This window comes from Manis pentadactyla, chromosome 7 (genome assembly GCF_030020395.1).
Source record: "Manis pentadactyla isolate mManPen7 chromosome 7, mManPen7.hap1, whole genome shotgun sequence".
Lineage (NCBI taxonomy): Eukaryota > Metazoa > Chordata > Mammalia > Pholidota > Manidae > Manis > Manis pentadactyla.
The window spans coordinates 753067-769784 of NC_080025.1; the positions used below are offsets into that span (position 1 = coordinate 753067).

A 16718-nucleotide genomic window follows, 5' to 3' on the forward strand; every position below is an offset into this window, starting at 1 on the left:
GAATTCTTGGTAAAACAGTAAGTGATGGTCCCATTTAGCTGGGCAACAGGCAAGGATTCCAGTGTGCTTCTGGGCGCTGAGGAGGAGCCTGTCTCTTCAAAGAGAATAGCTGAGATGAGGCCACGGAAGTCAACCGGGCCCTGGGTGCGCGCGGCGGCAGAGCTGAGGACCCACGCGGCCAGCCGCTGGAGAGGACCCAGACGCCCCTTCCACACCACCTGTCTGCTCTCCGACCGCAGGACAATATCAAAACCCATTCGAACCTGCATTTTCCCATCTGCAAATGGAAACCCAAACACCATCTGCCGGGCAGGGCTGTTCTGAAGCTTCTGTGGGCAACAGAGTACAGTGTTGCGCGTGGTGCTGGGCACGTGGCAGGTCCCCAGGTGTGAGTGCAGGTGTGCACCCCTGGGAGCTGTGCATCTGGTGGCATTTCCATCTTGTGCCTGTATTTCATAAATACACACATATTAAAATGGTAACAATCTCCAAAGAAGTGAGGGATGGTGCCCAGCTCATGGCTGCCGTCAGCACTGGCCTTCCTATCACCAAGGGTGGACCTCACTGCAGGGCTGCCCTTGCCTGGCGCTGGCCGCTGCACGCCCGCTGAGCCCCCACGGATGCCCCGTGCTCTTCCAGGAGATGCACGTGCGCAGCTGGCCACGCAGCCCGGGACTGCAGGTGCGATGTGATGAAGGAGTGCCTGTCAAGCTCTGGTCGGCTCATCTGTGCCACATGAAGGAGAATCGTCTGCTGCAGTGAACGCCCATTCACATTTCACATGGGAATGGAAGCGAGGCATAGTTCGTCCTTGCTGTAAAATAACACCCCGAGCCCTGCAAATACGTCTGATGAGTTTCTAAGAGACATTTAGTATAAGGTCTTGTCCAGATGCATGTTTTTCTTTGGTGGGTTTACTGTGCAGGTTAGGGTGAGAGCAGGTAAAGTGACTGAAAGGGGAAGGAGGTGTGGCCAGGAAATGTCTGGAGAGCCTGATCCCTTCCAGTCGGCTTCTACAGGGGAGGCCCAGGAGGTGCTCGCTTGTGCGGAGCAAACGGTCTTCTGATATTATATATTTTATCCATCATAAAAATAATACTCGTCATAAGCATTTTCAGAATCTAAGCAACATGGAAACAACTGCCCATGTGCCCTCAGGGACGACCGTGGAGAATGGGTTCATGTGCTTCTCACCTTAGACCTGGGTTTGCTTTACGAGCACATGTGTCACCCTAGTCTGGATGTAAGTTCATGTCCTGCTCTTTAACTTAGCGTCACGAAGAAGCACCCCCATGACACCGTGACCACATGGAAAATACAGTGTGGCTGCTTTCTGTCCTGCTGAGTCACAAGGTGCTTAATCCTGTTGCTATTGCTGGATTTTTGGTGTTCTTATCACTTTTCAGTGTTATAAATATATCTGTGAGGATGGACGATCTCTGTGCATATTTTGCATTATTTTTTCAGTCTATATATGCAAGGAATAGGCTTGCTTAACGGTCGTAGGGAATGAACCCTTGGGCCTTATTTCCATGTGGAAGGAGAGGAAATAGGCTCCTGTTGACCTGGGATTTTGTTTCCGTGCAGCTGTCTCCTACACGAACTACAAAAGGACACCGCCTCCCGTGCCCCCTCGGACGACCTCCAAGCCTCTGATTTCGGTGACGGCGCAGAGCAGCACTGAGTCCACGCAGGATGCCTACCAGGACAGCCGAGCCCAGAGGGTGTCCCCATGGCCCCAGGATGGCCGGGGCCGCTACAACTCCACGGACAGCCTGGACAGCAGCAAGGCCATGAGCCTTGCCCTGGAGACAGCCGTGGCCCAGCGCCACGCCTCCGAGGGCCTGGGAGGTTCGACACGCACCAGCGACAAGGCCATTCTCGTGTCCAAGGCTGAGGACTTCCTCAAGAGCCAGCGCCCCTCCATCGGGATCCAGGTAGCCTCCTCCGCCACGTGCCCTGCCACCCGCCCCGCCGGGCTCTGTAAGTAGCAGAGCCTGAGACAAGCCTCACCAGGCCCCTGGTCCTTAGCAGCAGCCACAGCCTTTGTGTGCCAGGCGGTGGCATGACGGTCTTCTCAGTGCCAGCCAGCTTGCACAACCTCCCAGGCCGCCTGAGGCCCAGGCTCAGGCCTGCCCCTGCCTCCTGATGGTCCCCTCCCAACCCAGGCCATTTTCTAGGGGCCGCTGTCTGCTTAGGGAGTGTTGAAACAGGTGATTTTGATGCTTAAGAAGGATGCTTTTTGTTGAAACCTGATTTTTCAAGAGCTTTTCAGTCTCGCAGCAAAACAATTGAGTCGGGGGGATAAGACTTGGGAATAAAAAGGTAAAAAGAGGAGCAAAGGATCTGGCTCAAAGCGCCCAACACTCACAGCCATGTGGTGTGGGCCCCGGAAGGCACTTCCCCTCCTGCTGCAGGGTGCTCAGTCATGGCCACAGCACCGCAGCCGTGGTCTCAGACCCCTGAGGCTGACCTACGTCCGTCTAGGTCCCCCTGGTCTGCCCTGGGCACACACCTGGGGAGCCCTCCCTCGGCCTCTGGGCAGGCGGCCAGGCTGGGCTCTGGTGCCACTCCACACATGCAGGGCTGGGAGGTGTCAGGTGCAGTGCTGAGAAGCAGGAGCCCCTGCCAGCCCACTTCCCAGCCTGGGATGGCACCAGGCATCCATCACACTAACAGGGCATCCCCTCATTGGTCTCGGTGACGCTCTGTGAGATCCTGTGACGTGGTGGGTCAGCGGTCTCACTGAGTCCTTTGCAAACATGGTTCACCTCCTGTTTCCTGTCACCCCTTCAGCCTGTGTCCAGCACACGTTGTAGAAATCTGGGGGCTCCCCACCAGGGAGGAGGGCACCAAGCTCTGGCCGGGCCGCACTCAGTGCCCATGAGAGGGGAGCTCTGGGTACACGGGCAGGGGAGCAGCGGGGGACGTGCCCGCTTGTCCCAGTCCTTGCACCAGGTCCCCACACTGTGGCTTCATGTTTTGTTTAGGATTCTGAATTCCCAGAGCTTCAGCCATACCCAAGGTCAGATGTAAGTACCGAAACATGCCCCAAAGCCAAGTACGCATGAATTTCATTTTATCTCCCTTTTTTGGATTATTCATACAACTGCTCTTGTCACCTCTCTGTCCTGATTCTATATGCCAGGCACTATGCTAGGTGCTCCCATGAGCTGCAGGACAGAATTGATCCACCAGTGACATGTAATCAGCCCCACTGTGAGGACAGAGGCAGGAACCAGCCCTGGTGACCTCCCACAGCAGAGGACTCACCGAGGCCATGGTGCCAGCGTGGGGCAGCGGGGTTCACACACCGGTCGTCCTGGCCCTGCAGCCACGTCTCGAGAGGAGACCTGCTGGATCCCCGATTAACGCTGCCAACTCCACTTTCCTGGGCACTCACGTGCCCTCTGGGTGTCCCATGGCCACAGCTACCAGCTTTCTCCCTGCTGCCAGCCCAGCCCCACAGCTTCTGAGCATGCGCAGCCACTGTGTGCAGGTTGTGAGAACACAGTTCCAGAAACCCATACAATTAGATTGTCCACGCTACGGGATGCCACCTCTTCCCCACAGCCCACTTTGCCCCCAGTGACCATTCCTCCCCTGGGGAATATGTTTTGTCCCTCCACCACTGCTTAGCCCACGCACCACCCTCCCTAGAAGCCTTTCCTGACTGTCCCCAAAACTGCATGTTCTGTGAAGTCTGCACCTTCTATCTCTTCATAACCCAGCGCCTAGCACCGTGCCTGGCACATAGCAAGTGCTTAGTAAATGTGGGGTGAGTGAGTGGCCGCGTGATTGGCTGGTGACTATAGTGTGAATGCAAAAATGTGCGTGTACAACAGACTCAGCTGTCTTTTGTGGCAGTACGAACACACAGCATCTTGTGAGCTTGTAACCTCACGAGTGTCAAATAAAAGTGAGCTGGAAAGCCAAGGAAAGTCACAGAAACTCAGTGTTAGGGTAACTAAGAATCAAAGAACTAAAGGTAGATGAGTGTAGATCCCAGCTCAAAGAACAAAGAATGAAGACAGACAAGGTAAGATTTAAGCAGATGGAAGGCCACATGCAGATACCTACAGGCCGGGAGAATGGCCAGTGAGAAGCACAGCAAGTCATAATGGTGAAAAAATAGCCACATGGACAGGCCACTCTGGCCCTGGCCCTCCAGCCATGCTCACGGAGCCCTAATGCCGATGCTGCACACCAGCTGTCACCACATGCAATTACCAGTGGGGGCCTGGGTCTCGGGGGAGGTGACTTGCCTAGGGGGCCACAGCCACGAGCCCTAAAGCCAACGTGGGGCCATGACGGCAGCATCGGAAGTACACCATCCACCTGCTTCCAGAGAGGAAGGGGTGGTGCAGTGCCCTCTGTGAGCCCGTCAGGGGGCAGAAGTCTTTCCCAGTGGTGGAGCGCGGGGCGGGCCCCTCTGCCCTGCAGCTTGTGGAGAGAAGTTGCCAGGCTCCTGCATGTTCAGCTGGCTGAGTGGGGCCGGATCTTGGCCGACTGCTGGCTGATCCCCCAGAGGCACAGCTGGCTAGGGAAATGGGCGGAGTTCTGTCTGAAGGCAGGGGGTAGAGGGTTTTCATGTACAAACCCTATTCTTCCCATGGGTCAGAGTTCACACAGCTGCAGGCAGCTTCTGCAGTGTCAGGCCTGATGAGCCACCGCCAGGCAGGGCCACAGTGTGTCCCATGGCATCCATGCGGGCTCTTCAGGGTCTGGCTAAGCTGCCGCCAGTGCACCAGCGGGTCATCGGATGGAAGCCTGGCCTGGCCCTGCCTCCCCTCCTCAGGGCAATGGTGACCTCTCCCTTGTGTCTCCTTCTGTCTTTATCTGTGACGTGTCCGTCATTGCAGAGTTTGCTGTGTGTGTGACCCTACTGGGCATTGCCAGCCCCGAGACCCCGTGGTCGGGTCAATGTTCAGGAGCCCCTCTGCCCTCCTGCCTCAGAAGCCTGTCTTTAAAATGGGGGCAACACCCTGTTTTTGGCAGCAGGCATGGGCGTTGACGTGGCAGCCGAGGAGCCTGGGCTGCCCACCATGCGGCTGCACTCTGCACCCCCTGCCCTCCACAGCCGCTGGCTGGCAGCTCGTGCTGACCGCCTGGACTATGACAGCCCTTGGGGGAAGTGCAGCGTGTGCCCCTGAAGAACCACACCTGCACTGCTGCGGGCGGGTTCACGGGCAGGGTGCAGGTGAGCCCGCTTTAGAGATCACACCTGCCAGGGCCCTGGTTGCACACCTGGCTGGCAGGCAGCAGAATCTGACTGGCTCCAAAAGCTGTTTTTTTTTTTCATTCACTATAAAAATATGAATTGTATTAAAGAAGATGTGAAGACTAGGGAAAGGAAGAAAAAATCCTTTTGTTGTAAATGGGATTTATTTTAGTCCCTTGTGGAGTATGTTTTTATATCTGAACGTGTGTGTTTTAAGTGTGTACATGCATTCTGTGACTTCACTGTTCATGCTACCTGCCATTTCTGCTCCTCAGCCCACAATGTCACATACGCATCCTTCATGTCAGTTCTTAGAATCATCCTCTGAATAACTAACTGCATCGTGCTCTGTCATGAGTCAATCATACATTTCTCCCAACTTACCAACCCCTGATTTTCCCCATGTTTCACCTTATAAATAATGCTAGGATGGATACCTCACACATCAGTCAGAATTTAAGGTAATCACTCTAGACTAGAATCCTAAAAATGGAGTGAGGCAAATATGGTGAACATTTTGATGATAAGAATTAGTGCCTTTTCTGTTGCAAAAATCTCTCTAAAAGTACCCATATGAATTCATCTCACCCATATCACATATCTATCAAATTTTTTAACAATATCTCCAAAATTGTAAAATGAAATACCTTTGACCCTGCAGCCACATAAGCTATGAATATATTCACAAAATTTGCACATACATACATGTGTGGACATATATTTAGAATAACATCATTTATAACAGTGGAAAGCTAGAAATAAACAAATTATCCCTCCATCGAAGACTGATTAAATAAATTAGGTTGGAGTCATAAAATGGAATGGCATGCAGTTAATGCTCAAGGCAGCTCTATCTGCAGACATGTGATAACATTTTAAGTATGTTAATTTTCTATTGCAGTCCTTCTGTGTAAAATAGTAACAATAATAGTCTCCATGTCCAGCAAGGCAAACTATATTGAAGGCATGACCCACTGAAACTAGAAGGAGTAAGAGCAGGGTTAGGGTGTTCACTCAGGAGTGTCCCTCCTGAAGGCAGCCTGTCCTCTGGCTGTGAAAACAGGGAGCACAGTAGGACATTGTTTCTATGCACTAAAAAGAAACAAACAGGGCATACCCAGCCATTCCCTGGGGCTCAGTCACCAGCCAGGATCTCCAGGGTCTACCTGTGGCCATGTTTATTCTGGCCTCAAGGGTCAGTGCAGAGCATGGCTCTGCAGTCAGAAAGATAGGGGCGTGAATCTTGGCTCTGCCCCCAGCAAGCTGTGCACCCCTGGGCAAGTTTCTCACCTTCTCCGATTCCTCAACTGTTCAACATGGCCATGGCCGGAAGCAACAGCAGGGGTATTTGTGGACTATGTGCGATTGTACTTGTTATGCCCCAGCAGTGCCTTGTGCATGGTAAGCGAGAAATGAAGATCATCTCTTAGCATCGTTACTTCTGTCCACCACAAATCGAGTCAACCCTTGATGACATAGGCAGAGCTGTGGGAGCGTCATAAATCACAGTCACAACTGTAAAGTATACCTTTTTCTCTCGTGACTCACAGGAGAGAGTGTCACAACTATTGGTTTAATGGTTTGTGTCTTGCCTTTGTAGCAATCACTAATATTTTCAAGAAAAGATGTGTTTTACAACTTAGGTCCAACATTCTGGATTGGGGTCCAAAATCCTATTGATACAATAAATAATATTTTTTGTGAGAAAGGAAAGAGCGAGTGGAGCAGCTGGGATAATGTTTGACTAAACTAACCTTTGGTTTCACAGACTTTTCGTACTGAGAGTTTTGAGTTTTCTATTTTTCTTTTAGAAAATGTGCCATACTTTGTTACCTTTACACTGTCGATGATCATTAAAATGCTTCATGGGTTTGGGGAGACTTTCTGACAAATACGGCCACAGTGAGGATTCCGTGTCAAGTGCGTGATCACTGTTCTGTCCTGATGTCGCTCTGCTGAGTATAGTCCTATTAATGAATGTGAGGCGGCATATGTAGGGACAGATGGAGAGGCTGCCTCGGTGCTCCTGATAAAGGCTTGAATTCCTTCCCGTGTGTTTTCTGTGTGTGTATGCAGCCGTCAGTATAATTCTATTAAGTTGCTCACGTGTTGTTAGCTCCGCCTGGCTCGTGCTGTCCTCCCCTCACAGCAGGGCGTCTTACAATCATGCAGGCCAACAAGGCCAATTTTTTGCCTGAGCTGAGCTAAGCAGATCTGTTTGCATACATGTAAAAGATTTAAGCCAGCACTGAGCTCACATGGTTGTGTAAGAGGTGTGAGACACAGCAGCGGGTCCACTGCAGCGATATGCACGCATCTTCCTTCCCATGCCCCCCAGGCCATCAGTCCAACAAACAAATAATTAGTTGCAACAAGCTAACACACACACAGATAGTGCCTGGGCCAGGTCCCATGTCCCAGCTCTAAAATGAGATGTTTTGTGTTGAACTAGGTGGAAACAGGAACGGATTCTGACACGGAGAGCCGAGGCCTGCGGGAGTACCACTCTGTTGGTGTGCAGGTGGAGGACGAGAAGCGGTGAGTCAGCCCCTCCAAGATGCATGCGTTTCCCAAGGGAGAACCGTTTGTTAAAAACCAGACGGCAGCTCCTCCATCATGGTGACTGTCAATAATTCTTGCCATTTGTGGAAGCGGGGCCATATATTTACACTTTTCAATTTATATCCCTCAACTATAAATTAACATCCGCCTGAGTCTTGTTTTTGAAGAGGCAGGGGAACAATTCTTCCCAAACTGATTTACCGCCTACGGAAGCAGAGTGGCTGGCAGCTCCCAGAGTCCCTGATCCACAGGCAGAAAACAGGCGGAGGGCAAAGCAGAGGCATGTTCTCTCGCCTTATGTTAAAAGTAAAAAGGACAGAGAGAGAGTAGCTGCTCTTGACCTCCAACTATAAAATACAGACGGCCTTTTTGTAACAAGAGCAGGGTAGTATTTTATCTTATGTTTAAATAGCGTATCTTGTAAGTTTCATCAAAACTAATTTTAACGAGCCCATTACCTCTTGAACTTCAGTTGGCACCTAGGTGGTTAAGTCCTGGGTGGCCTTGCTCACAGTGGTCACAGTGGAGGGTTTTAGGACCCTTCTGCTCCCCGCGGCTGGTCAGAACCGGGCTGTCCTACACCTGAGGATCTGGGCCTGCTGCCTTCCACCCCTTCCGGCTGTCCTCCTGTCCTCTGCCTTCAGCGGAGACAAGCGGCAAGCTCACCAAGCAGCTCTCACAGCTGCGTGCGGTCTGCAGGTGCAGCAGGCAGGGAGGTGAAGTTCACATGTGCACACAGAGCCCTCTCCTGTGTCTAGACCCAGTGGTAAGCTCGTGCCTGCCTATCGTTCAGTAGCTGGCGATGTGGAAGTGAGTTGACATTCAAATACGTAAATAAGATGGAGATGTTTTTGAAACACCAACCAAGTCAGATTTTGGATTCACTTTTTGCACAAAAGACTTAGTGGGGGTGATACTAAGTTATTCAGACAGAAGAAACTCATGCCTTGACATGTGTTACCAAAATCAGGAGGATGCAGATGTTACTTACATAAAAGAAGCAACTCTCAGCTTCGTTTTACATATGTGCAGCGTCTGAGGGTTGTGCAAACTTGAGGCATATTCCTAAAAGGAAGGCACCCATCCCAAGAGAGTGGTTTCCTGGGACACAGAACCTCACTGTTTCTGGCACTAAACTTAAACCGTAACTGGGTGCTGTTTAGACGTTGGGACTTAGGAGGATGTTAGAGGGTGACTGTTTGCTAAATCAAATGTTCTTTCACAGAGGGAACTCCGAACTGTTGGTAACAAAGATGCAAGCATTCCTGCTCTCCTTGGGTGGGGGTTGCTGAGGGCCTACGTTCACTGCATAATTTAAAGAAGGCTCCCATTTGTCATCTTTCCCTTCTTTGCAGGCACGGACGTTTCAAGCGCTCCAACAGCGTGACGGCGGCTGTGCAGGCAGACCTGGAGCTGGAGGGCTTCCCGACACACATCACCATGGAGGACAAAGGCCTGCAGTTCGGCCCCTCCCTCCAGCGGCACTCGGAGCCCAGCACCCCCACCCAGTATGGGGCTCTGAGGACTGTGAGGACCCAGGGGCTGTTCAGTTACCGGGAGGACCACAGGGCCCCAGCAGGCCCAGCGAGCCTGCCGCCGGCAGAGCCCTGGCTGGAGCCGGCCGCGGAGACGGTGGAGACAGGCAGGATGTCCCCGTGCCGCAGGGACGGCTCCTGGTTCCTGAAGCTGCTGCACACAGAGACCAAGAGGATGGAGGGCTGGTGCGCAGAGATGGAGCGGGAAGCTGAAGACAACGACCTCCTGGAAGAAAGTAAGAGCCAGGCCCCCAGGCCTCCGTGTACAATCCCCCATGGCAACATGTGCAGGGAAAGTTCCTTTGACGTGGGTAAATCAAGGTAGATGTGTCCCACTCAGTCTCAAGGGAGGAAATAAGTCATAGAACAGAGAAGCGACAGCTGAGCTCCCGCAGGGATCCTTCCGTTTGCCCTGTTACATGATGAGGTAGAGGGTGCTGCCTGGGCACCTTGTTCCACGTGCCTGTTCTCTTGCACTCTGCAGGAACTCGATTTGGAGCATTTTGACCATTTTCTAGACTCATTATTGTTTTGTAAGAAATTGCTCTGGCTTTATGACAAAGAGAAGTGGGAGGTGAGTAGAGGATGTAGCCGGCCAGCCCCGAGTGGAGGCCCGGTGGCCCGCTGACACGGCTGAGGGGGAACGTGATTTCCCAGGCAGCTGCCAGCAATGCAGAGCTGCTCCAGGCCCTGCGGCTCAGACAGGTGTGGGGGGACAGCGCCGCGCCCCCACCTGAAGAAGCCTACCTCCAGGGCTGTCCAGAAGCAGTGTCCCTCCCGTATGAGTCGCTGGGTGTGACCCCCACAAACCCTGCTGCCCTGACTTACAGACCAAGACCACCATGAGGGTGAGCAGGGCATGTAAAGCTGAGTGAGTCTACCAAATACGGCTTCACAGGCCACTTTGAATGTCACGCTCTATTCTTTCTCCCTCCGCGAACTCCTGTGTACATTTGCCGGGTCACCACAAGGGGCAGCTCATTCCCCAGGACTGCGCCGTGGCACTGCTCTTGCACGGGGCCTCTGAAACAGAGGGCATCAGTCACCCCAGAGGTGGAGCACAGGGGTGAGGCGGCATGGCCCGTGGCTTACAGGACCCACGGCCCCGGAATCTCAGAAGTTTGAGGAAATGGTGTGTTGGTCTTCGGTTGTCAGACCTCATGAAGAAGGGAGAGTGAGCCTCAAATTCTAGTTCTGTGCTCCCACATTTCTCCTTGCCACCGAAGTCCACATCTGCTTGACCTCACTTGGTATTGGACACTGGGCATCTGGGAGGAAGGGTTGCCAGGAGCAGCGTCGGCCTGTGCCCCAGCAGGCGGTACCTGTGCTGTGCGGCGGCTGACCGACGTCAGTGAGCAGCTTCCCGCGGCTCACGCGCTTCTGTCTGAATCTGTCGGCTGGTCAGGGTGCACCTCACAGAGTGGCTGCTCACAGCCCTGATCTGTCAGAGTGACTCACAGCCTGCAGTGTTTTCCTACTTGTCGGACTACACTTCTGCTTGGCAGAGTTGTTTTCACTGTAGCAGGGGTTTATCACCTTTATCACAAAGCTAGAGCACAGAAAAACCAGATAGCCTATGTTGACCCGAAAGTAGCGCTGAACTGCCAGCCGCAGGCGCGTGTGTGCTGGTGTGTGTGGCAGGCTTGACGCACACTCTCCTGGGGCTTGGGACGTGCGTCTTCCACATCCTGTGCCCCTCGATGAAACACACTTGACGTTGGAGCAGCTGGAAAAAAGTTCAGCAAGAAGTAAGAGCTTTCGAGTCTTAGCCCCAAAAATACGTCTATAAAATGTTATTCTGTGATCCTTTGAATTTACACCATTTAGGACAAATCCAAAAAGATCTGGCCACCTTTGTGTGTGGGAGAAAGGGAGACATTCCTGAGTTTGTAGGGTAACACAGAGCAGTACTTGGCTCATCATAATTCCCACATTTAATATTTACTTTTAATCTAGTCATTTTTTTTAGAGGATTTTTAGAGTTTTTAAAAGAAAAAAGAAATCTCTAAGCCAGCACATACTGAACACTTATCAGCTGCCAAGTCAGGTGCTGACTGCTTTACGTACCTCCTGAACTCTTCACCATCATGTGGGCCACAGACCGTATTGTCACCATTATAAAAATAAACTAAGGCTCAGGAGGTTAATATCTTGTCCCAAATTTCACAGACTGTAGTGAGGGGATTAGGACTCGATAGCTGCCTGTTGTGGGAGGTTGGGGTCCCCACTGCGCTGTCATGGTTATTAAAGCAGAACGTAGCCTTTGGGTGCCTGCTCTGACCTGCTTCCCTCCACCCCGTGTCCTCATGCACCACCTTCTGCTACTATAGAAAAGGCAGGTGTCTGGTCCTGGACATTCGCTTCCTCCTGACCCACTGGAGCTGTGACACCTACGTGTGGCCCAGAGGGCACCTGAGCTGGGAGGCATACGCAGGTCCCTGCCTCAGCTGTTGGACACCCCAAGAGATGTGTCCCACATTCTCTGCATGCAGAAGGAGGCAAGTCCCTCAAACAGGTGTGAAAGATCTACAGTCGAACGGCTTTGGCGCTGAAGCACTGTTGTGACAGGTCATGATTTTCTCGTCACTGGGGGCATTCAGGAACATTCTGGGAATAGTGCCCTGAATGGACTGTGTATGAAATTCAACTTGATGGTCACAGTGACCCACATCAACAACAGATTCCATCATCTCAGGATACACAGCATTCAAAGTCCTGGTGCCTTATTATGGAGCATCTGCAGGACGCGTTTCCATCAGCAAGTGTGGAAAGCGAATTTCTACTACCCCACTGCATTTCCTTAAGGAAGTTTTGAAAACCTTTTTGAACCTTGGGGATCTTCTTCTGGACCCTTTCATTACTGTAGACACCCAGCAGGTATTTATTGAATACGTGCCAAGAGCCAGCCACTGTCCGATAGACTATAGGCTGGTGCAGAATGAACAAGACTGTACAGGAGCCGACAGGGCGACCCTGAGCGAGGGGTGTCAGAGCCGCGTGAGCCCATGGGCAGTGAGTGGAAAACATTAGGAGAGATAATCAGAGAAGTGCAGCAAAAGTGCTGTAGGTCTCAGAGTTCTGAGAGAGACATTCAACGGGGACACTCAGAGAGGGCTTCATGGGGAAGGTAGCATTGCACTGGCCTGGCAGGGACCTAGGTTTGCCTCGGGGTGGGGGCGTCAAAGGACAAGAGCCCCCCTCACACCACTTGGAGACCTCCTCGGACCTGCCTGGGTGCCACAGGTGGCCTCGGAGTCCTGGCTCCTCCCCCTCCACACCCCTGGGACAAGAGTGTCTCGGGAGGATGGGGCAGCCTCCCCGCTGCCTCTGGAGAGCTCCTCTCTTCCAGGGCAGGCATCAGACGCGCTGCCTGGCAGACACAGAGACGGTGGGCACAGGCAGGGCCTCAGTAAACGGGCATTCGCGTTCCCTCCCCATCCGAGAAGGCGCAGCATCCCCATCCCGGTGAAGCCTCGTCACCGTCCAGGACTGCGGACTGTGCCATGTGCTACCTGTTCTAAGTAGTTCTGATTCCGTGTGGGGTTTCCCATGACTGTTTAATAACTGAGGACAATCACATTGCCATCAGCCTGGACACGAGCAGAGGCTAGACCCACTTGATACTTGTGATTTTATTAATTTCTTTTCTCCAGTTGCCCAGATATCTTGATCTTCCTGTGGGCAAAGGTGAAAAGACCCTCATTGCGTATCTCTTCTGCATGTTTTGCAGATAAAACTAGCATCATATTAAACCAGTGTAGTATTTCCCTAAAAATGTTTAAAGGTTGATAACCTCTGATTCTAGCCCTAATTTTAAGAATAGATACAGGGTTATTGGTTATAACACTTTTAAAAAGTAAAACCAAAACTTGAGCTCTGAATATTGAAATTTCTATTACAAGAGAAAATTTTTCTCCAAACCGTAGTTTTATGTTCATAGTTCACTGAACTGTTTGAATGAATTTAGATTCATTCAGTCCTTTGTGGTCAATAAAAGCTATGGGGAGCCTAGATAAATCCTGGTTTAAGTTAAGTCATATTAATGCAGTCTTCCTGTTGTTAATACATGAACAGATATATTCTGGAGGGATTGTAAACCATTGCTAGACTAGTGTTTAGGGATTTTTGTGTTGACTATGTTAAACCAAATGGGTAAGTGGACAAGGTGAAACAAAAAACAGGATGTTTTCTGAAACATAAAAGAAATTGTTCCAAAGCTGGGAAAGCCTTACTCATGGGTCCCTAGGGATGTGAATCACATGGGGAGCTCACCAGCAGGGGTCTCTTGAAAGTGGTTGGGAAGTTACTTTGCCCCAAAGCAAGTGTTTCCAAAATAGCTAATAATCCAAACATCCCCTGGGCATATGCAGAGACCCACAGACTCGCAGAGCAGGGCAGGGGCTCCGGTGACACCTCCTCTTCCTGGGTGTGAGCAGGGACCCGCAGGCCCACAGGTCCTACTAATGCAGATCCTAGGGTGGGTGTATGGCACCAGGTCTCCCCCCTTCTTTCATGCTGAGATGCCAGGGTATCTGGAGGAGAAACCTCACTGGGCAGGCTGTGCTGGGGGCACAGGGAATGGCAGACGGCACACATCTCAGAGTGACACCAAGGAAGCAAGGCCACATCCCAAAGGCAGGAGAATGGGGAGGACATGCACAGGGGCCTGCAGTTTGTCTTGGAGGTCTCAGATCAACAGAGAAGGTAGCAAATTGAGGCATCGAAAAGGAGAGTGATGGTCCTGCTCAGACATGCTGTTTGCACGGTGGCCGCTTCGGATCTAACCTGCCCTCCAGGTGGAGCGGACTCGCTCCCAGACTGCAGCAGGACAGACCCCAGGGACCATGTCCAGGGGCTTGCTGAGTACGAGGTGAGCGACCTCTGATGTCCCTGCACAGCTGAGCCCCCAGGTGCCATGAGGACACTGCAGCATAACAGGTGTGCTCCTCGAGTATGGAGGCCTTGAGCAGGTGACGGCAGCCAGGTCCCCCGCCAGCAATGCAGTGAGTCACGAGTGAGTTCCAGGAGATCAGAGAGGTCTTAAACATTCGAATGACTGTTGCCAACCATTGGCAAATTCTACGAAAATGCACTTCAAATTTTGAAAGAAAGGAATAGTGTAAATGTTATCCTGGCACTTAGCAGCAAATTTAGATAGAATTGGAAATTACAGAAGATGCATGAAAAGTAAATTAAAAGAGCAAGTGAGTTACTCAGATTTATTTGTACATCAAAGACCCGTGTGTATCAGGCTCTTGGTAAGTTTGCACCTGATGAGCATCAGTCCTTATCTGCAGCTCTTGAAAGAATAAGTGTCCACACTATGACAAAACTAGAGAAATACAGTGGAAAAGAATAAATTGAATTATCATGTCAAATTCCCTGCAATTATCAAAGCTATTTCCATCATAGGTGTCAGATCATCCCCACTCACTGAGCAGCAAGATTCTCCTGCCAAGAGCCATCCTGCCATTCTCTGTCCCTGGCAATGAGTGATTTATACCCTTTACAGGAACCATCACTGCAGGAGGGCAACACCAAGATAAAGCCCATCTCTCCACATTGTGCTAAAGATTATAATCGAAGTACTTTACATTAATACTTCCATTAAATTACTTTTAAGAGGAATATAAACTTCAGAGTTTAAAACTTCAAGTTGTATAAAATGGATTGACTTTTTAATTAGCCTTATCACTCCATATATTCCTCAGCAGCCATGGTTAAAATGAATGTCTTCAGTGTTCTCATCGGCCTGGCAGGCTGCAGGGCCTCAGAGTGGGGAGTCAGCACTTCTGAACCCATAATAACTCCTCTGCAAGGAACAGCAGCCAGGGCACCATTTGGGGCACCAAGTGTGAAGGAGTATGAGGTACTGAACCCCACACTCCCAGTCCTGCACCCCAGGCCCTGCCCTAGGGCTCCCACTCCCTCCCCTCAGCCAGGCTGCTGGCAAGTCAGGTGGAGGAGCTGGGCCTGGTGTGGCTGGGGGCACAAGCCCCTCCTGCTGTGGACCCCAAAACCCATCAGGATGGGTGACAATGAGCCGTTCTCTTCTATTCGAGTCCGAAAGGGGGCCCAGCATTACCCAAATGATTCACTTTTATTAAAAGCTACCTTCTTTAAGCTCTCCAGTAGTAGCCTAGAAGCAGACTAGAGTTAGAAGAGATGGGGAAACACTAACTCCTTAGGAATGGTAATGCCCTGTGGCTGTTCGGGGTGATGGCAGGTGAAGTGTGGCTATAGCTCATGGTGGGGTGGTTCAGAAAATCAGCATTCTGATTCTAGGTGATGGGGACAGAGGCACACATTATACTTCCTGTGGCGTGTTCTACGTGTGTGAAATTTTCATGACTACGGGAAACTAGGCTCATTACAGACAAATAAAAAGAGGCAGGCAACAGGGCATAAATCGGCAAAAAAGTAAAAAGCTAACCTTTTCAAACAATATTGCTTCTCTCTCACTTACCACCTTTACATTTCCCTGTATGGCCCCGGAAGATGACTGGTTAGCCAGAGACGGGTAAGATTCCTCAAGGGAGGAACAACCTAAGACAGGCACAGTCGCAGGGGGGCCATCAGGTGAGAAATTGGGGATCAACAGAGGTGAGGCTTAGAACCTCACCCCCTCTGTTTTGAGAGAAATCTTCTGCATACGTGGATGTTTTGTTGCCCTTGTCTAGCTTGGATTAATACTTAGTCTATAGGCACACACCTGATCATCTACATTTGCCCTCTTACAGCACTAAACTATGTTTTCTACCTTTATCTTGCATCTACCTACCACTTCAGCATTTTATTAAAAACAATAATAATAATAATAATAAGGGAGAAATGTGTGATTCACATATAAATCAAGTATAAAAATCAAACGAATAATCATAATTGACCTGATTGTTTATAGTTCATGAAGCATGATCAAAACCGAAAGTTTCTGTGATGACTGCCCTTGTACTGTTCACTATGTAAGAACTTATTCACTATGTAAGAACTTGTTCACCATGTAAGAACTTGTTCATCATGCTTCAGAAAATTGGAGACTGTTGAGAATTAGGCTTGGGGTTGATTTATAATTGTGCATTGAGTCCCCTATACAGAATTTTATTGTTGTTAACAACCATATGATCAATAAATATGAGAGATGCCCTCTCAAAAAAAATAAATAAATAAACGACTTAAAATTGCAAAAAAAAAAAAAAGAGGCAGGCAAATTAACAAGTGTCCAAGCCCATTATCTTACCCAGGACAAACTCATTTTTGGGAATATGTTGTATAATGCTGGGTCCTCGTTCTTAAAAACGAGTGCTGGGCTGTCTGCATCACCATATAATCGACTTCTTTCACCTTACAGCTTGTCCTAGGCACTGTTTCCTGACAGTGGGCATATGTCTGGGACACTGGTG

General features: G+C 50.6%; 1 protein-coding gene across 1 annotated transcript in view; it reads left to right on the forward strand.

The window, feature by feature from the left end:
• LOC118918937 (disks large-associated protein 2) overlaps nt 1-16718 on the forward strand; it is a 67724-nt gene that overhangs the window by 34302 nt on the left and 16704 nt on the right. The window contains exons 6-9 of the mRNA XM_057505026.1: nt 1588-1937; nt 2991-3032; nt 7674-7759; nt 9139-9554. Coding sequence (XP_057361009.1) covers nt 1588-1937; nt 2991-3032; nt 7674-7759; nt 9139-9554 — 894 coding nt within the window. The remainder of the gene's footprint in view (nt 1-1587; nt 1938-2990; nt 3033-7673; nt 7760-9138; nt 9555-16718) is intronic.